Source organism: Pogona vitticeps, chromosome 8, assembly GCF_051106095.1.
Source record: "Pogona vitticeps strain Pit_001003342236 chromosome 8, PviZW2.1, whole genome shotgun sequence".
Lineage (NCBI taxonomy): Eukaryota > Metazoa > Chordata > Lepidosauria > Squamata > Agamidae > Pogona > Pogona vitticeps.
In genome coordinates, this window is record NC_135790.1 from 26,811,037 (window position 1) to 26,832,070 (window position 21,034).

The following is a 21,034-nucleotide window of genomic DNA, read 5'->3' on the forward strand; positions in this document are numbered from 1 at the left end:
AGCTCTTCCAAAACCTGGGATTCTACACAACCTGGGTGGGACTTGAAAAATAATAGGAAATCTATCTGGCTCTCGGCTCCCAGGAAGGCGACGAAAAGGACTCAAGCAATTGTCGATGCTGCACCTTTAAGACTGCGAGTTGTGGATGCCAAGGGTCCCTGACCTTGTCCTGCTCAGCTGAGATGGATTAAGGCATGGGGTGGGGGGGGGAGAGAGAAGGTTGGTGACTTTAATGCTTGTACATTCTTGCACCGCTCAGCAGCTTGACAGGGCCCCTTGTTCCAGGAGCCCAGCGGACCAGAATGGTCCTGGGGGGTGGTGGAAGCAACGCCAGGCACCGCAGGTTCAGTTCCCTGGGCAGGCTCTCCAGACACAGTCCTCCTGACCCTTGCCTTGGGCATCGTTGAAGAGGGCAAGGGGGACCAGGAGAATCCCACCGGTGTTCTTTCCTTGCCAATGTGGTGAAACCCAGGAAGCCAAAGGAGGAAGAACAGTTACCACAACAGAGAGAGAGAAAGAGAAACTGATGCCGCAAGAGGTGGGGGGATGTGGCAGCCTTGGGCGGGCAGGAATCTTGTCCACGTCCCCCACGCCTTCGTTGACGGCTATGAAGGGCTATGCAGAAATTATCCTTTACCCGGAAACCCAGGAACAAAGCAAGGTAGGGTAAATGAACTAGGGGATGGAGGAGAGTCTGTCGGTGTCATGAGAACCGTCTAAGTGCCCACCATCCTTCTTTATTTCCCTACTGGATTACACACCCAATGATGTGGTCTTTGTCGCCAGTAAAAGGCAGTCCGCATTTTTCTTGCCTTGGTTGGTTGGTTGGTTGGTTGGTTGGTTGGTTGGTTGGTTGGTTGGTTGGTTGGTTGGTTGGTTGGTTGGTTGGTTGGTTGGTTGGTTGGTTGGTTGGTTGGTTGGTTGGTTGGTTGGTTGGTTGGTTGGTTGGTTGGTTTTGGACTTTTCAGAACATGGTTTACCAAAGTTTTTTGGTCTTCTGCCAGTCGGGAGGCAGTGGAACAGGACCCAAGAGGCCTGGGTTCCAGTCCCCACTCAGCCATGAAACTCAGCGGGTGACCTTGAGCCAGCCACACTCACTCTGCCAGGCCTAGCTCACAGGACTGTGGCAGAGATCCAGTGGGGGAGAGGAAAGCCTTGAGCTCTGTGGAGGGAAATGGAAGATCCCCATAAGATTGACACAGCCAATCACTCTGGGCCACAGTATTTGAGGAAGAACGCTCTGCAAGGTGTTCTATAAGGAAGGGGTGCTCAGGGCTCAAGGATGAAGAGCCGCACAAACACGCAAGCATGCACATGCAGACACACGCACGCAGTATGTGAACGGATGGCTACTGCGCAGCAGTACTGCTCCAGCACGCTTGCACAATGCCGTGTGATAGACCTAGGGATTTAGATCACCCTTAGAGCCCACATGAGCCAGAGATCTCACGGGCTTGCAAAGGAGTGGGAAAGAAAGCGGTGCAAAGGGAAAAAATGCAGTTGTGTGTTGGGTGGATATATGGAGAACCGGCCGCTGGGCACTTTTCGCTCCTGTTACATTGCTATTTTCCGTGAAATTGTAGGAAGCGAAGGTGCCCAAGCCATCTGTGCATGTGTGCACATGTGTGTGTGCTGGGGGTTGTGCATGTACACTGACCCATGCCATGACAGAGAATGATTTATCCATTTCCTGGTTGCCTTCACATACTGGCTGAGAAGGGGAGGGATGAAGTAGAGAGCTCTGAGTTCAAATCTCTGTGGCCTTCAGCTGGGGACAGGGCCCCAGTCTCCTCCCCACCCTCATGCACCCTACCAGTCTCTGGGACACTGTAATCATCCCCTATCCAGCACAGTAGCCCCTGCTAGATGAAATGACCACAGCCGTGCCCTACGAAAATCTTCAGCTGCTTGGCTTTTTCTTTCTGCCATCAGATAGAGCTGATGCCCGATTGCGGTAGGTTATTATTATTCTTTACGGTTTGGGTTAATGTTAAAATGTTTGCTCTCATTCTGGCGGTGACTTCTAAAAATAACACCAATTATTCCGTTGTGAAAGTATGTGAACATGGACCCAGCCTATCTTTTTCCCCCGATAGAAGCCACAGTTAATGGTTTGAAGAACATCAACCCAACAGAGAGAGAAAGGAGGGTGGAGGCACAGTTATGTATTTGCAGTTTCCAACTGTGTTTCCGGGGTTTTTTTGCCTGGAAACCAGAGATTCCAAGTGTTTTAAAGATTCTAAGCAGGATTTCGTGCTTAGGTTTTAATGGAATGCTAGAGGGGGAAACGGCAGAAGCCTGCATTTTTGGTTAAGTGCTTTCAGCTGCCTTCTCGTCTTATGCATTCATTTCTTCTCCCTCTTTTCCCTTCTGTCATCGGGCCGTAGAGATCAGAGCAAATATACGTGTAGTCTCTCCCATTTTTGATCATCACAATAGCCCTAGGAAGCAGGTTAATCCAAGTGGGGGTGAAGGGTTCAAGGTCTACCCAGTGGGAGATGTAATAGGTGAGCAGGTTTTTGAATCCAGGTTATTTTCCTCCAAGAGAGAGTGGACAATCAGACAGTCACTGCCGGCCACGTTCTGGTGGACCATCTCATGCTCAGGGTTTAGGTGGAGATGATACTGGTCTAGGGGGGCTCAACAAGGCACTTCTTCCATTTTGAAGCCTCCATTTTGTTGGTACCTCTGTTTCCAGAAGGCCTGACCGTTGGCTATGGCTAGCCGGAGCGGGTGGAAGGAAGAGGACAAATCATCTGGAGAGCCAAAGGATGAGAGAACAGCTAATCCAGAGCAAATTCTCATGTTCAGTGAATCAAGCACACCTCAGGGGATGCTAGAGTAGATCAGAGACTAGAAGAGTTGCTTTTACGGACTACAAATCCCCAAATCCCCCAGGATACTGGGAGTTGTGGTTCAATAAAGCCTCTCTTCCAAAGGCCAGGATAGGTCACACAATATCACAGACAGTCTACAATTCATGCTGTGTCGCCACCTTCAGGAAATGGACACCAGTGAAGCCAAATTTTTTCCCACCGGAAAGATCATTCGTAGATTCCGAGGGATCCCATTAGACCTCATAAAAGCAACCGGTAGCTTTTCCTTGCCAAGGATGTCCCTTCTACCAGGCCTGGCCTCAGGGCTGAGCAGAATAAGTAAGTCCCTGCCTCTGGCAGCAGATCCTGGAAGGACAGAAGGGGCCGATCTCTAGCCATACCATCTAACGTCTCTGGCCACTTAGGAGACAAAGTGGTGTGAGCCACACAACTTGTTCTGCACACACTAAGCTAGTCCACTCTTCTTCAGCAGGCTGAAGGACGTTACTCACTTGCCAGTGGGGAAGTGAGTGTCATCCACCATTTGGGAGCACCATCACTGCCTCAGGCTGCAAACTGCCTTGGGCCAGACCAGTTGTTCCAGAAGCCAGGTGGGGCAGCATCAGAAGGCCAAATGACATGCAAGATGGATGCAATGCTGCCTTTAAGTGTGTGATTTCCTTGTGTCTGCCTTTTGTCTCTCCTCCTGCACAAAAGTCAGCTTCAGATGAGAACACACACAGGCTCAGTGCATTATCTTCATATCTGGCTCAACCCCTAATATTGTGTTGTTGGGTGCTGTCAAGGTGCTTCTGTATCATGGTGACTCCATGAATGAGAGATCTCAAAAAAAAAATAATAAATCCTGCCCTGCTCAACTCTTGCAGACTCAATGCTGTGCCTTCTTTTAGAGAGTCAATCCATCTTATATTTGATCTTCATCTTTTTCTTGCTTCCTTCCACCCTTCCCAGCATTATGGTCTTTTCCCAGAGAATACTGCCTTCTCATGTTGTGCCCAAAACCCTCAGCTTGAACATTTTTGTCACCAGAGACAGTTCAGGCTTAATTTGATGTTCACACCCTCCCTCCTTCTCTTTTATGCACACACACAATCGTAAAGAAGGGCACACCAAGAAATATATACACGTGGCAAAGCTGTTAGGCTGTGAAGCATCACATCTTCCATTCCACCGCCTTCAAGACCAAAAGGCTTATCCATTAGTTCTTTACCATCACATTGGGAAAAGGCTTTTTAATTTAAAAAAAAAAACCTATATCTTCATGTATCCTTCACCCAGCCTGGTTGCTGCTGGGTTCTCTGAATCGGAGTTCCCCAAAAGCAGTAGCTTTTCCAAGCTGCGTCTTTTCCCCCGAGGTGACCCTGGGTGGGCCTGTGTCTCACTGCTGCCTGGTCTTCCCCAGGAAAACGCCAGCCCATTGACGCCACCATCTTCACCCCAGTTCCTGTTGACCGAATTCTCCAATCCTGTCTTTGAGGAGGATGGGGAGGCACCGGCCCAGAAGGATCCGGAAGCCGAGAATCCAAATGGCATGAAAGTCACCGCCAACGGTTTCGGTATGGAAAGGAGGTTGGAACCAGTGGGAAGGGATGGGGCTAAGCCTCTGGAAGATCTGACTCTGGAGACCCTGTAAAAGTAGCTGACGTTGAATGGGTTCAAAGCGAGTCTTGGAAAATTAATACTTTAACATACGTAAATGCAATTCCTATAGAGCTTCTGCAAATCATATACAGTTAAAGCCCTGTTTACGTTCTCTGATAAAACCAACTCCTCTCAGGCAAATTCAGAGGATACAGACAAACAGGACATCAACTTAGTGTGAATTTAAGCTTTGCTTCGGATCTTCATGGAAGAGTTCCTTTAGATATCCGCAGGATCGGTATCTATGGTTTCACTTATCTGTGGTCTGAAAATATTAAAAATATTAAAAGAGAAGACACAGAAAAAATGTATTTCCATAATGTGATTTCCAGAACTTGCCACTAGAGGGGTCCAGAGACCAGGCTATGTATAGCAGTGGTCCCCAACCTTGGGCCTCCAGATGTTTTTGGACTACAACTCCCAGAAGCCTTCACCACCACCTCAGCTGGCCAGGATTTCTGGGAGTTGAAGTCCAAGAACATCTGGAGGCTCAGGGTTGGGGACCACTGATGTATAGGGTTCACTATTATCCACAGTTTTCAACATCTGCAGGGTGGTGGCAGAATCAATCCCTTAGAGACACAGGGGTCCTACCAGAAAACCCTGACTTTTCTAAGCTCCAGCAGAGACATAAAATGATCTTCCCTGGCAGAATAAAGCATTTTCCAGGGTTCTGATGGGGTGGCAAGGGTTGACAAGCTGCTCTGGGTGGGCCCAGGTGACTTGGTGCACTTGCTTGCTTTTTTTTTTTTTCCTGTAGCTCAACAGGTGCGGGATGTGGCAAGCCGGAAGTTCAAGCCAGACTGCAAATTCTCTTGGTTCTGCGTGGCCATCCTCAGCACCATCCTGCTGCTGCTTCTAGCATTACTGGTGGGCATCATCATTGTCTCTCGTAAGTGCTCAGCACCAAGACTTCTCAAGGATGCCTCCTTAGCCGGGGAGGGGGGGAATGGGCTGGGTTCCGCTCCAATAAATGATTTGTAATTGGGGGGGTGGAGAGTCTTCCCTCCCTTTAAATTCTGTCTCTCTTCCTAAAATGTATTTTATTTTATTTTTGGTGGCAGCAGAGCAGAAATCTGCCCGTCCCATCAAGCCATCCCCTGAGGCGTCCTATGCCCACACCACCCCCAACGCCACACCATCTCCTTTTCCCGGCACTTCGCCAAGCCCGGCATCCACAACCACACCGACCCACGAAAACCTGCACGGAAGCACAACGCCAGGACCTCGTGAGTAGCCTGTTGTGACTGACACTGCACCAGGGTGTGAGTGTGTAAGTCCTGTGTTAGCCAGGGCGGTCCTCCTAGCATCATCCTCCAGCCCTGAAAAAGGCAGGATTCAGACACAGTCTTTGGGTACCTGTTTTCTATCAAACAGAACAATTAACAATAAAGAGGGCGGGCGGTGCCATCTTTGACATTAGCTTCTTTGCAAAATTGGTCCATGCCCATGGAGATGCACATGCTCCAGACTGCAGGACCATTTTTTGAAAAAGGTTTCCTTTTCCCCTTGTAAGCAGCAGGGCACTCTGCATGCATTCAGAAGCCCTCTGGTTGAAATGCCAGGATTTTGGAAAACACAATTGGTCCCACTGCCGCTGTTCGAAATTACCCCTAGGAGATGATAAAACCCTGGAGGTGTTTACTTACGGACAGCATGCACACCTCCAAAATGCCACATGCCCATCCAGTGGCTTCTGGTGGGGGGGAGGCTGCAGGGGGGGGTATTTTCCCTCCCCTCAGGCACAAACTTTTTTTTAAGTTTGGAAACCTCACGAATCAAGGTTTGTAGGCAGCCACAAACCACCATTTTGTGGTTTGTGCCCACCTCTACAGACGACTGCATCTCTTCACCCAGTTTGGGCTCAGCTACAGTCTCCCTCCCCCCTCCCCCCCCCCACAATTCGGTGGTTTTAGGGTTGCTCTTTTTCTCCTCTCTCTCTGTCGCAGTCTGTGGGGGGATCCTACACGGCCCCGAAGGCTCCTTCAGCTCCCCGAACTACCCCGAGCCCTACCCTCCCGACGTCCTCTGCAAATGGCAGATCCAGGTGACGCCAGGGATGGTGATCCAGCTGAAGGTGGAGGTGCTGGAAGTGGAGAATTCGGCCTCGTGTCTCTACGACCGGCTGGAGATATACAAAGAACAAGACGGTGCCTCTTTGTGGGACGGGAGCACCTGGTAAGAAGGGAGTCATCATCCCACTTAATATATTTCAGTGGTGAATGGAATGGAATGGAATGGAATGGAAGGAAGGAAGGAAGGAAGGAAGGAAGGAAGGAAGGAAGGAAGGAAGGAAGGAAGGAAGGAAGGAAGGAAGGAAGGAAGGAAGGAAGGAAGGAAGGAAGGACAGATCAAAACAATAAACAATAACAAGCTACAAGGTATACACAGCTTAGTAGGAAGGAAAGAGTAAAATTTCTTCCACAGTCATCTAAAAAATGTATTTCTTTACTGGTTTGTGAATTTCACACGGTGACCATGACTTATGATTGTGTCCCTCTCGTGGCAGGAACTGGAATGTGCCACGAGTGAGGAATTCCTACGAGCAAGAAGGTTTATGTCAGTATTTATTTTTCCCCATGACAAAAAAAAACCCAAAACCCTGCCATGTTTCAGGACTGGCGTTCAAGCTGTTGAGTGTCAACCCTTTCTGAATTTCTCGTATGAACTTAGAAACTTCTGATTCGAACCTTTTTCATTGGGAGCGCAGTTTTGATTGACGGTCGCTGGGGGTCACGGACAGTCTGACATAATGGTTACGGTGTCAGACAAGAACCAGGCCGGTCGGGGGGGGGGGGCTGAGTCCAAATTCTGACTTAGTTGTGGAATTCTTTTCTGATGTTTATGATCTGCTCTGAGGGCTATTCTTTTTTTAAAAAAAAAACAACCTAGAAATTCAAGATGGAAATAAACAAATAATCAAAGGCTCCCGATGAAATGGAACTGGCTGTGGTCCATCCAAAGTAATTAGTTACTTTAGGGCCAACAGAAGCAAGCACACCTTCTGCTGTATAATAGGACATCCAGAATTAATGTTTTGGGATCGCCAACATCCATTCCCTCTTAGGCAGCCAGGGGAAACTCTCAACTGTTGGGGTTTTTTTTTATCCCCTCATTGACCACGTGGCTTTTTCAGGTACTGTGGCACCGTGGCCCCCGCCACCATCAACACCAACTCCAGCCGGCTGCAGGTCGTTTTTGTCTCGGACAGTAACATTGCACCTTCGGGCTTCACGGCTCGCTATCGGGCCATTGCGCCCAACGAAAGTAAGTGCACCCCGTTTACCAGGAGGGGAGAAAGAGAAGGCAGGATTCACCCGGGCAATGAAAATATATCTTTACAAACATTTATGTCTGAATCTATTCACTCCACGGATTGGGAGCTGGAAGACAGCATGATTCTAAGCCCGTGAAAACAGGTAGTTACAAATAACTAGTTGTTGTTTTATGTCCTGTCAGGGCAGAACCATCTTATAGCAACCCTAGTGAGGTTTTCAAGGTATGTGAGGTCCTTAAGGAGTGGTTTTACCAGTTCCGCTCCTCCAGTGAGTTTCCACGGCTGAGCGGGGATTCGAACCCTGTTCTCCAGAGTCCTCGTCTGTCAGCTTATCCACTAAACCACACTGAGGACTAAAATGAGACTGTCATATAGGAAAGGACAAGACAATCATGCCAGAAAACCTAGGAGGCAGCAGGAAAAGAGGGAGAATTTGAGATGGATCGGAATCAATAAAGGAAGCCATGACTATTATTCTGCAAGACCTGAAGAGGGCTGTAAATTACAACACTTTTTCTAGGTCATTAATTCATAGACTCATCATTGGCTGGAAATGATTCCACAGCACGCACACTCTCTCTCTCTCTTTTCAAATACAACTTTCAATTCTTTTCAGTTACTTTTGTTGTTATCCATGAGTAACCGAACTAAATAGTGGAGGAAGAATGTGACATTATTCAGAAGGCAGTTTGTGCTCTGCCTGACACTGCTGCACTCAGAATTCTTAAAAGTAACTACTGTGGATACTTTGGATTGAAGGGACGGACTTTTCCCAAGCAGTGACAGTAATGATAACTAACTACTTCGAAGCCTGGAACTGAAATGTAACTAATTGCTTTAAACAAAAACAAGCAAACAAAAAAGCTTCAAGTTTGAAGCCGGTTTGAGTCCTTTCAGCTTCTTGTCCTCCAGGGGTGTTTGTCTCGTTCTAGAGAACTGTTCCTGGAATGAGTTCCTCTGTGACCACGGGCTGTGTCTCCTTCCCGAATACGTGTGTGACGGTTATAACAACTGCCAGGACAAAAAGGACGAAGCGAACTGCAGCACCAAGCCCAAAGGTAGGCTGAGTGACACGGGTGTGTGTGGGGAGCCAGTCTACCTGAGGAAGGGGGCAGACCCATAGCATGGCAAACACACCCTAACCTGGCGAAGCAGTAAAGACCACATTGTGATTTGCTTTTTATTCAAAAATTTGTGGCCTTGATTTCCTCCAAGAAGCTCCAAGCAGGATGAAATGGCACCCTCTCCCCACAACGGCCCAGCGAGGCAGGCCCAGCTAAGAGGTGCCTACAGGCCTCCATGGCTCAGAGGGGGAGGGAGCTGCTTCTTTGTCGAGTGTATGTATACGTTGCTTTTTTTGTGCAAAATTTTGAGAGCCAAAGGCCAGGCGGGTTGGGAGTGTTCCAAAGCCCTTGCCTCCAGGTGGGAAGTCCATCAAGGTTTTCCCCACTGCTCCTTAGTAACCAGCACTCCACAGGGTTACTGCTTCCAACAGAACTACGAGGAGGAGAGGAGACAGAGCAGGGAGGCAGGGCGTTCCTTAAATCAGAGGCAGGAGAGAATAATTGGTTCCTGTTCAATAGATAGACTGCCAGCCCAGCCAGGAAAGGTCCCTCCCGGCCACACCTACGAGAGGCAGCATGCAGGGTTGTAAAAACTCCAACAGAATTCTCCCAGGAATTCTTTCGGATGGAGCCCTGGCCGCAACTAAACTGCAAGCACAGGGGAGTCTAAAACCAGGGTCTGGGTTGGGGAGGGGTGCCTTTATCGGCTGGCTCGCTAGAGATGGACAAATATGACCAGCTTTCAAGTTTTCCCTGAACTCTTCTTCCGAGATCGACGTTACGAAATTGGCAGACTGTGGAGGAAGTTTTTTAAAAATACGCTGTAGGAGAGAAAAGGAATGAGAGAGAGAGAGAGAGATTGGAGTTCAAGATGGTTTTGATTTCTGCGCCATGGAAGCTTGCCCAGCCTTTCCACTGATGTTCTTGATCTCCTTCCAGGTTGTGGGGGGGTCCTGAGCAGCTTGGAGGGAGAGTTCTCCTCCCCCAATTACCCTCAGCCATACCCACATCTTCAGGTGAGTGGGGTGGAGGGGCTTCAGCTGGCCGGAAGACCAAGCCCCATCTTCCACACTAGCCAGGGTGGGTCCTAGACAGAAGGGGCGGTGGTGACCCACTGGTTTCTTGGGGGGCACAGCCTTGCCCGGTTGTCAAAGGGATACTTTTCCTTTCCAGCTGTGCCTCTGGCACATCACGGTGCCCGTCGGCCACATCATCGATTTACGCTTCCGAAACTTCAGCCTGGAGTCGGAAGAAGAATGCAACTACGACTTTGTGGAGGTCTATGACAGCGCTGGGATGGGGACAACGAGCATGATGGGAAGGTACAGATTTGAGGGGGGGTGCCCTTCCTCCCCCCCCCCAAAAAAAAACACACACCGAAGCTCAAATTTTCAAATGAGGATCTTTTCCTGAACATAGAGGATTTCGGACATTTCCAGAGAGGATGGTCCAAACGGATCGTGAGAGATGGGAATGAAATCCAAGTTCCAACCCCTCCGTTCATGGCCGGGAAGCGTGAAAAAGAAATGGAATCGCAAACCCCAGAATCCCCTACAGCCAGAGGATTCTGGGGTTTGTAGTCCGACAAAAATGGTCCGTTTGCAAACCGTGCCCTCCGTTTTCCTTCCTGTGGCTTCTTCATCCACTTGATTTTATCCCTTCAAAACAATTCCCTCCAGTCTCAAACGAGGGTCATCGAGTAAGCCTATGGACATTTTTTTCAGTACTAGGGGAAAATCGCTTTTTGTCCACCCTTTTTGAGGGTCTGTTATCTTGACAGTTGTAATATTTTCATCCAGTTGCATCACTGAAGCACCGGGGGGGGGGAATCAATTCTCTTTATATTAGTGGTTTAGCCACAGGGTGGTTCCACACACACACACACGCACACACACACACACACACTCCTTCTGTTCTTCATTAATTGTATTAGTTGTTTGCCCTGTTCTGCATTTATTGATATAAGTCTGTAACTTCAATAGGCATGTGATTTTTGTGTGTGTACTGTTCTGAGAACACTTTCGTTGCTCAACTACCTATAACTGTAAGAAGTAAATAAGCAAAGACAGAGAGTCAGCCGTCATAACTAGCAGACACCTGTTTCAACAGACACGTTTTCCCGCAAACCATAAAAATCGGGTTTCAGTGGCCATGTGGGGATTGCTATGTGGAAGTCTGTTGGCTTAATGGCAAACTGACCCTCTTGTTTTGCAGGTTCTGCAGTTCCAGGGTGCCCCCTGTGTTGACTTCCTCGCAGCATGTCATGACGGTCCTCTTCGTGGCGGACGAGGGAATAGCAGACGATGGGTTCTTTGCTACCTATCGGGCCTACAATGCCACGGAAAGTAGGTGACAACATCCCATTAGGGACAAGATTCTGGACTCCTTGGACTACAAATCCCATCATTTCCCATTCTGGGAGTTCCACCTGACTTGCACCTGATGGATACCTAGATGTGGCTCGCCTGGGAGACAGGCCTCAACTGGCTCGGCCTAGCTTCACCTAAACTTCCTGTTCGGAAGGAAAGTTCCCAGTTAGCACTGGGGCAGGAACAGGAAGCTTGGGTGAAGCTAGGCCTAGCTCAACTTCAGTGTCTTCCAGTTTAGACATCTTCCACTTGAGTCACATTTAGGTATCCATAAGGTGTGTGTAAGTCAGGGTAGAATTTGTACAAGGGAGAATTAAGGGATTTATAGTTCAGGAAATGTGGAAATCCCATTGTTGCTTTCCACAGAGTCTTTGTCTATTCTTATCTGAGGGAGAAGAGACCCACCCTCCTTGATTCTCCATGGATCTTTTCCTCCCTACTTTATCCTCACAACAGTCCTGTGAGGTAGAGCAATCTGAGAGACACGGAGCAGTCCAAGCTCCATTCTCTGGCTCGGTCGAACCCAGATCCCCCAACCCACCAAATGCTGTGATCGGTATGAGACTCTGGTTCACACACCTCTGTCTCCTGTCCCCTTCAGCCAGGAGCTGTAATAATCCCCCTGCTACAATCATCACACAGCCTCTATGTGGGCCACTGGGAGGGAAGGCAGTATTGGCCTGTATCTCCTGAGAACAGCTGTATTTGTTTATTCACAAACCCTGCCTCTTCTGGGATTACATATACTTTGGCGGTTGAGGGTTTCTTTTGTTTACCGAATTCCATAATTACTGATTGTTCCTTAGGCATGAAACCTTCCACTGTTGTGAGGAGTGGGGTGGGAGGGTGGAAGTCCTTAGGGAAGCATCACCAGCGCCCCCCCCCCAAGGATTAGATTCTCGTGCGGATCTCATTTTATCATCATAAGAAAAGAAAAAAAACTCAAGTCTGACGCCAAGCTACATCTGGGAAATGCTAAGCTGTAGTTCTCCCTTCCTTGACTCAGGAAGTTAAACGCATGGGAGTTTTAAGGTCCCTTTTCTCATATTTATGTTCAAGTGTGTAGACTCTCCTGCCAACCTAGCAGTTCAAAAGCATGTAAAAATGTGAGTAGATAAATAGGTACCACCTCGGTGGGAAGGTCACGGCGTTCTGTGTCTAGTCACGCTGGCCACGTGGCCACGGAAACTGTCTTCGGACAAACCCTGGCTCTACGGCTTGGAGACGGGGATGAGCACCGCGCCCTAGAGTCGGACACAACTGGACTAAATGTCAAGGGGAACTCTCCAGTTTGAAACAGAGGCTCACCAAGAAGGCCAAGAGGAACAAACCAGCAACTAACCTGAGATGAAACAAACCATGTTTTCCTCATCAACTGCCTGCCAGTTTTAAGAATGCTTCAGACCACAGCCACAAATGATGGTGAACTCAAATAATGGCTTATTGTTAGCCATGGATGGGCCCAAGACAATGAATATATAAACACTGGCTTCTATCTCCCGACCATTAACTCCCATCAGTAGATTAGTGGGAACCTAAGATGGCCAAGGATATTCATTAATGGAAGATCATCCTCTATCGGTTATGTATTTCCTCTTTAGGGGAAAACGCATAAGCGGCCACTCACTGAAGAATATTAACCTAACCAAATACTTGTTGGCCAGAAGCTGTAACGCTTCTTGACAAAGGCTTGAAAACATGAGGTCTTAGCTGAGAGCCTCTCATACAAAAATTACCTATTTGGACAAGATGTATGCGTTTCTGTAAAGCGTTTTCTAAAAGGCAGGTTTCTTTCAGTAAAAGTTATAATCCCCCCCCCCCCCAAGCTTCAGCACTTGCAGACTTGGTGGCTAATGAGTCACTCCTCCAGACTGAGAACACGAAAGTGAGCTTTGCACAACCTCAGATTAAGAAAGAAAGAGAGCCCTCCCAGAGATGAGCTGGCATACACAAATGTTCAACGCTTGCAAAACAATGCCCAGCAATGTTAAGAGTCAGAAGATTACAGGGTTTAAAAGATTTCGCAGATGCACCAAATAGACTTCAAGGACTATTGATTGTTTGTTTGTTTGATTATAATATTTTTACCCCGCTTTTCTCTTTAAAAAGAACCAGAGGCAGCTTAGATCACTAAAAGACAGTACTTAAAGCTAAAAAAAAATGAGTATACAAATCCTAGAAAGGATCAAACGAACACCATACAAAAAACAACAACCACAACACCAAAACACATTCAAAGCAGTAAGGCACAACAATCCATTTAACAACCCCTCTCAAGCAGCCATTCATTCAGGGAAAGCCTGTCGGAAGAGCAAGGTCTTCGCCTGCTTGCGGAAGGAAAGCAAAGCTGGGGCCAGCCGGGCCTCCAGTGGGAGGGAGTCCCACAGTCTGGGAGCAGCCACAGAGAAGGCCTTCTCCCGGGTCCCCACCAAGTGCGCTTGCGAGGGTGGCGGGACGGAGAGAAAGGCCTGTTCCGGTGATCTTGACACCTGAGCAGGCTCATCATGGGAGAGACGGCCTTTGAGATAGCTTGAACCAAAAAGATTGATCTAAGCCGCAACCTAAGAGAGAATTGAAAATACAATCAAATGTGCTAAGGTCCTATTTATCCAAGGTGTGGCGTTAGCCATATCTATCTATCTATCTATCTATCTATCTATCTATCTATCTATCTATCTATCTATCTATCTATCTATCTATCTATCTATCTATCTATCTATCTATCTATCTATCTATCTATCTATCTATCTATCTGTCTGTCTGTCTGTCTGTCTGTCTGTCTGTCTGTCTGTCTGTCTGTCTATCCGTCCGTCTATCTGTCTATCTGTCTTATTTATAGACCACCATTCTCCAGATAAGGGGACTCAAATGTCCTATGTACACTGCCATGTGGTCTCCTTAGTGCTCTGGTTCACAGTTCACAATAACTTGTGCTGTCCCTCTTGCCATTTTCTCTCCTTCCTCTCCCCCCTGACCCACCCACCCCCAGAAACATGTGGCCCTTCGGAGTTTGCCTGCCAAAACGGGGAGTGCCAGCCACAGAATTTGGTGTGCGACGGCTGGCACGACTGCCCGGATGGGAGCGACGAAATGAATTGCACCAGCATCTCCTACCCATCTTTCCGTAAGTTTTCCTCCTCCGTCACGGAACCAGAATTTAGCAAGTAGTGTAGACAGAAGTCCATCACACCAAGTAGAAGCTGAACCACAAATCACAATGCCTCAGGTCCACAACCTTTTGTCCTTTCCTTCAGTCCCTCCGGGACGTGGTGGCGCTGTAGGGACGTGGTGGCGCTGTGGGCTAAACTGCAGAAGCCTGTGCTGCAGGGTCAGAAGACCAAGCAGTCATAAGATCGAATCCATGTGATGGAGTGAGCACCCGTCACATGTCCCAGCTCCCTCCAACGTAGCAGTTCGAAAGCATGCAAATGCAAGTAGATAAATAGGGACCACCTCGGTGGGAAGGTAACAGTGTTCCGTGTCTAAGTCGTACTGGCCATGTGACCACGGAAGATTGTCTTCGGACAAAAACGCTGGCTCTATGACTTGGAAATGGGGATGAGCACCGCCCTCTAGAGTCGAACACGACTGGACAAAAATTGTCAAGGGGAACCTTTACCTTTTTACCTCAGTCCCTCCATCTGTTATATATGGGGATGATCCAGCCAACTTAAAAGTCCTGTTGTAGCAACAATATCATGACATCCATTGATCTGAACATTCCCGAGCATCAGCCTTTAATCTTGAGCCTAGATCTGAATCCTGAGACACGCATCATTCTGGAGTTAGTCCCTAGCTTCACCAAACCCATAAAACTGAAGTTTTAGGCTGTTGGCTTTTCCTTTATGTTTCATCCATTTGGGGTGATATTCAAACCTCTCTCCTGTTTCTCAACGAACGTGGTTTGACTCCATTTCCACATGCCAGCTGCCCACCTCCTGAGGCTGCTGGCTCTCTCCTTCCCCAGTCCAGTTCCCTGACCAAGACCTCCTCCCAGTCAGAACTGGAAACAACCCATTCTGCTCATTCAGAGATGGTCTAACTCTGTCAGTAGTTTAGGGCGTCTGGCTTTGGAGCCAGAAGTTGGGAGTTCAATTCCCCACTGGGCCTCCTCGAGAGGAGCTGGACTCCATGATCCAGAGGGTCCCTTCCCACTCCGTGGTTCTAAGATTAAGATGATTATTATATTATGCTGAGGATGAAAACAACCATAGATGATGGTTCGTCTTCTTGCCCTCCTGTGAACTCCCCAAATGGACCTGGCTATGCTCTGTCAGAAGCACCTCAGACTGCCAAGCTCTTTATAGTACAAAGATTAATATTCCTACTTAGATTTTAAATATGATTTATAACCTGTTCTGGATATCATTTTGTAAGAGCTCTCCAGGGTTCTGAATCTTGGGGTAGGGGGTATGATTCAATGCCTTCTATTGCACCCTTAAAGTGCAGGCTAAGATCCACCCTCCCCTTCAAGAGCAGATTCACTGCCCACTCTTTGTAGAAATAAAGTCATCATCCTCAGCTGAGCAGTACAGACCTTGTGGCGGCTGTCTTTTAGACCAGATGCGGTTAGCAGTCGTGCTTCAAGGACTGCCCCATAGAGAGTGTGCTTAAAAAAATAATCTAATCTGGAGATAAAATCCATCTTGGACTATCTCTGGATAGTCCAAAAATGATTGAAAGTCAGGCTGTCCTGCTTGGGGCACCCCGTGAGAAGACCAGGTTCTCTGGGAGGGGTGGGGAAGCCATGCTGGGAAAGGTGGAAGGCAGCAGGAAAAGAGGAGGACCCAATACAAGATGGATTCATTCCCTAAAGGAAGCCACCAGTTTGCGTTTTCAAGAGCTGAGCAGGGCAGCTGAGGACAGGGCATCATGGAGATGGCTCGTTCACAGGATAGCCATAAGTCAGAGGTAACTTGACGGCCTATAACAACCAGCTGGAAGGGCGAACAATTCATCACTGTCCCGATCGACTTTCTTCAAGATGGGTGCCAACCAGGACAGCAGCTGCAGCTGGTCCAAAAGTGTTCATTTGAGCCATTGGAAGCAGCTAGACAGGCGCAGGAGACCCAAACGATGGAGTATTCCCTGACCCCAAATGGGATCCTTCAGAGGGTCGGCCACACTGCCCGTAATCGGCACCATTTCCATTCCCAGGCCAGCTTGTCTACTGACTTGTGGGTTTTGCCCAGATTAGAGCTTAACTTTTTAGCCCCTTCCCCTCTCTGCTTCTGCAGCCGGACAACCAGCTCTGGATTTCTTCTTTGTCTTTCATTGAAAAAAAATAAAATCTAAAAAAGAGCTGGGTGTCACTGGCACATTGCTTCCATGCAACTCTCTCTCTCTCTCTCTCTCTCTCTCTCTCTCTCTCTCTCTCTCTCTCTCTCTCTCTCACACACACACACACACACACACACACACACACACACACACACACACACACAACAAAAAAATTAAAAGCCCTGTTAGCTGGGATGGAACGTGGTGGGTCTGATCGGTGGAGCAGACACGCCTCTGTTCCCGGGCCGTGTGGTTGCATGGAGGTTCTCTTCTCCTCTTCCGCTGACAGAACCTTCTTGCGAGCCCATTGAGGTGGAGATGTGTTTGGGGCTCAGCTACAACACCACCTCCTTTCCCAACATCTGGCTGACAATCCCAGATCAGCAAGGAGCGGAAGAGATACTCCAAGACTATCTGGTGAGTCTTAGCAGAAGGGAGGGGGAAAGAGAAGCCTTTTGGGGGAAGAGGAGGAAGAGTGAGAGAGACAGAGAGATGAACGCTGGGCTCTTAGGAGAAGCCACAAACCAAGAGGGCTTCCAACTAGGGAACAATTGTGAGAAATCACATACCATCACATCATTACTGCAACCCCTTTTTCCTGCTGTATTATTCCCGGAGAAGCCCCTAGTTATAAAGAATCTCTAGTGAATTTCCTTTTTACCACATCTAACATGTAACCGCAATACAATTCTTGTGTGCTGAGAGATGCAACTGAAATTTTTAGAACTAAACCATTGGCTTTCCGAAGAATGGAGGGGGAGGATCACATGGTTCCAGTGCTGGCTTATGCAGCTGCTACCTCATGTCCTGTTGTGGTGCCCTCGTGTATCTGGAGACTTTTGCGCACTGGCTCGCTGCTTTTTTTTTTTTTTTTTTTTTTGTGCCAATGCTGTGATTGTTCCCAAGTTTTTTTTCTCCTGTCAGTTTTGGTAGAGGAAATTCCACAGGGCAGGGCGCAGTTGCTTAGCATGCCAACATCACTATTCCCCGGCAGAATAATGTTCGGATCTGGGGAAAGAGTGCTCGGTGCTCCTGTCCACATGATTCCTGAATCTCAGCATTTCCAAGGCAGTGAGTGAAGGAACCGATGGCCTTGTGGCGCAGTGGTTAAACCGCTGTACTGCAGCCAAAACTGTGCTCATGACCCGGGGTTCAATCCCAGGTAGCCGGCTCAAGGTTGACTCAGCCTTCTATCCTTCCGAGGTCGGTAAAATGAGTCCCCAGCTCACTGGGGGGGGGGGGAATGTGTAGCCTACATCATTAACTTGTAAACCGCCCAGAGAGTGCTTGAAGCGCTATGGGGCGGTATATAAGCAGCACGCTTTGCTTTGCTTTGCTTTGCTTTGAATCGATGGTGAGAAAGAATCACCTCTGATCACACTGGGAAAGGGAGCAATCTCCCTTAAAGCCATCCTTTCATCCATGCGGGAACCACCCCTGCCCAGCCTTCCAAAACAGTAGCCCCACTGCCTGATTTAAAAGGTCTGTCTTGGGCATGGATCAGGGCTGGACCGACCCACAGCCTCCTGTATGTGATGAAATCACCACATGATGCCACCAGTGGTCCAAAATGTGAGCTAGTTCCCCCCCCCCATTGGATTGCACTGTCTTTCACAATAATCTAGAAACTGGCTCACGGTCACGGCGACGTGCGGAGCCAAATGGCAGGGCCGCCTTCCGGGATGCGCCTCGGACGAGCCAGCATCTCACGGCTCTGCTCTTCTTCTACAGATGCTGAAGGACCTCTCGTGCTACCCTGACCTCCGCCGGCTCATCTGCAGCCTCTTTGTCCCCAAATGCACACCAGACGGGGGCGTCCTCCAGCCCTGCCGCTCCATCTGCCTGGGGGCCGAGCAGCGGTGCCAACGGTCTCTCACCCTCCTGGGCGTCCCCTGGCCTCTGAACTGTAACGTCTTGCCCGACTCCACCAACCCTTTGGAGTGCTCCATGCCCTGAGATGGGGGGGCGCTCTTCCTTGGAGGGGCCACACCGGAGCAGCCCGAAAACCCTTCTCCTCTCTCAGCTTGGATGGAGACCTTCTCTGCAGGCACCCCGTTCCCAAACTGGAGGATTATGGAGCCTCCTCATGCTCCAAGCCAGACACAATAATCTGTGGCTTCTCAGCATCTCTTTCAAGCAAGGGTGAGGAACTAGAAGCCTTGAGGCCCAATCCGGCCCTCCTGGAGTCCCGGCTTGGCCCTCTCCGGTTGCCCAGGCAACCACATCCTTCTTTATGACACCACCATGGAAGCAGAGAGGGATCTCCAGCTTTTAAATGGATTTCTCCCCATTTTAAAAAGTTGGAGCCTCCATTTAAGACTCAGCCACTGACAAGAAGAGATTTAAACTTTTTAAAAAAATGCCTGAATTTTGGCCTCACCTTGCGTTCCAACGCTGTAATGTGGCCCCTGGGATCTTCTGTGAAAAGGATTCTGGCCCTCTGGGTTAGAAGAAGCTCCTCACCTTTGTTCTAAAGTCGAAGGAGAACAAGCGGAAATGTTAAAAGCGCAAACCTCCTGAAGACCATCCATCTCTTCTGTCTGTACCCCTGGCGCCTCCTCTGTGTTAAGTTTTAGATTGTAAGCACCATGGGGCAGAGATCGCTCCTTGTTCCTTCTGTAAGTCTCGATGCATCGGGAAGGTGCTACATAAATACATTGAATGATAATTCGAGAGTGGCTGCAGGGCCTTCCATCATCATTAAAATCAGTTTAGACAAATTGATTGAAATGTCTCTTGGATTGATTTCAGAAAGCGCCCTCTTAATCCATTTGCTGGTTTTCTCGGTATTAATGCAAATACTGAGAAATTTAGGGCTTGTTAGCTGCCTTCTAGAAGAGCAGTTTCACCCCTCTTAATGGGAACATGTGCCGTGTGGAAAGGAAAAAAAAACATATGTTCTCTTTATCAAAATCCGATTGTTTGTATGCAAATTTGTGCCGAGTTAATTGTTTCAAGGACACACCATTAATGCACTAAGATGTCCTTAATCAAACAAAAGCATCAGTAATCATTCTTGACTGTAGGTCAGCAAAAAGAACATCCCGCTGTTCCATTTAATGCAGTGCAAAATGGTATCAAAGCAATTGACTGGATGATGGATGTACACAGAGTTCTGTTTCATGCATCCCTTTCACAGGGACTATGTGTGCTTTTAAAACAGAATACATCAAGCATTCCTGGCCCAAGGAAGTTGCATTTTGCATCCTATAAAAACTATGGAAATCAAATTAAAATTAGCCCATTTCCCCTTATTTTGCAAAAATATATGCTGGCTCTGACAGTTTCCACAAGCGTTGTCTGTTTATTTTCAAGCCTATCTTAAGTTTGATTTCAAGTGGTTTCCTCCCCCCCTCCCCCCCAGTTTTGGTAATGAAATCAGGGATTCTCAGGTCAACATCCCAAACCACTTTCAATGAGTTTTCTGAGCTCACATGAAATCCTGGCGTGTGCTCGGTTTTTTTCCTGCAAAACTCTGTTGAAAGCATTTCAAACCCCAAAACATCTGGCTGGACAATGATGGTTTCAGGGTTATAAAGAACGGGAAGTTGTCTCATTCAAAGCTGTTGAAGCTGAATCTCACACCGCATTTCATGGAATCATAGAACCATTGAGCTGGAAAGGGGTCTTCAAGGCCATCAAGTCCAACCTCCCACTCCATGTAGGAATGCATATCAAAGTAGACCTGACAAATGGTGGTCCGATTTTGTCTTGAAAGCCTCCAGCATTGGAGCGCTCACCACGTCCCATTGGAGCGCTCAACACGTACTGTTAGAGCAGTACGACAATGGGTTCCATTGTTGTACTGCTCTAACAGTTAAGACATTTTCCCCCCTGATATTCAGCCTCAATCTGGCTTCCTGTCGCTTGAGCCCATTATGATTCGTCCTGCACTCTGGGATGATCGAGAACAGATCTTGCCTCTCTTCTGGATGACAGTCTTTCAAATATTTGAAAAGGGTCTCCTGTCTCCCCTCGGACTGCTTTTCTCCAGGCTAAGCGTGCCCAGTTCTTTCAGTCTTTCCTCCTAGGGTTTGGTTTCTAACCCTGGATCATCCTTGTTGCCAGCCTCTGAACTTGCTCCATTTGGTTGGCATCCTTCTTAAAGTGCGACAACTGTGTGCCTGTTACTTCTGTGTACCCAGGAACATGTCTAGCCCCTTCAGCCATCCATAGGGTGGGGGCCAGAGAGACCGGTAGACTATTTGAGCGTCCAATCCTTAACCTGTAGCTTGCCATGGTTCCCTCTCAGAGGGTCTGTGCCCCACGTGTGGCACGGTTCTCTGCCGTGTCTCCATCTCACCTCTTTGGGATGTGTCACCTCTGAGACTGTTGGGGGCGCATGCTTCGATCTGGGAAGCATCATCCCAAGAGGAAGGAGGAGATGCTGCAGAAGGCAGCTGGCAAGCACTGAGCCTGTGAAAGCGATCAGGGAGCCCATCCAGCTGCTGCTCTCGAAGCAGGAAAACACCCAAAGACTCATCAAGCAAGAACCAGCTCCCAAGGCCTGTCCATTAAATATCAGAAACAGATCATGGTTGGCGAACAGCCCTGTGTTTCGCTGTG

At 48.4% G+C, this 21,034-nt stretch overlaps 1 protein-coding gene across 4 annotated transcripts; it reads left to right on the top strand.

Annotated features, from left to right (window-relative positions):
- Positions 1-217: 217 nt before the first annotated feature.
- On the top strand, positions 218-19,192 carry MFRP (membrane frizzled-related protein). 4 transcript variants are annotated; one of them, XM_072979269.2, is made up of 13 exons: positions 218-661; positions 4,251-4,393; positions 5,239-5,370; positions 5,543-5,707; positions 6,428-6,656; positions 7,615-7,745; positions 8,688-8,813; positions 9,759-9,835; positions 9,993-10,141; positions 11,034-11,164; positions 14,178-14,312; positions 16,758-16,885; positions 18,200-19,192. In XM_072979269.2, the coding sequence occupies exons 1-13, from the start codon at positions 618-620 to the stop codon at positions 18,422-18,424; spliced, it is 1,815 nt and encodes a 604-aa protein (XP_072835370.2). In that variant the 5' UTR covers positions 218-617; the 3' UTR covers positions 18,425-19,192. The 4 variants fall into 4 exon arrangements, with proteins under 4 accessions (XP_072835370.2, XP_072835368.2, XP_072835371.2 ...); XM_072979267.2 differs by having other exon boundaries at positions 220-661; positions 4,240-4,393; XM_072979268.2 differs by having other exon boundaries at positions 223-661; positions 4,240-4,393; positions 5,546-5,707.
- The last annotated feature ends 1,842 nt before the right edge of the window (positions 19,193-21,034 follow it).

Coding starts and splice junctions, on each gene's coding strand:
- MFRP (XM_072979267.2), top strand. CDS start 527: ATGCCGCAAGAGGTGGGGGGATGTGGCAGCCTTGGGCGGGCAGGAATC. Junction 662..4,239: donor AAACCCAGGAACAAAGCAAG/GTAGGGTAAATG, acceptor GGTCTTCCCCAG/GAAAACGCCAGCCCATTGAC. Junction 4,394..5,238: donor AGTCACCGCCAACGGTTTCG/GTATGGAAAGGA, acceptor TTTTTCCTGTAG/CTCAACAGGTGCGGGATGTG.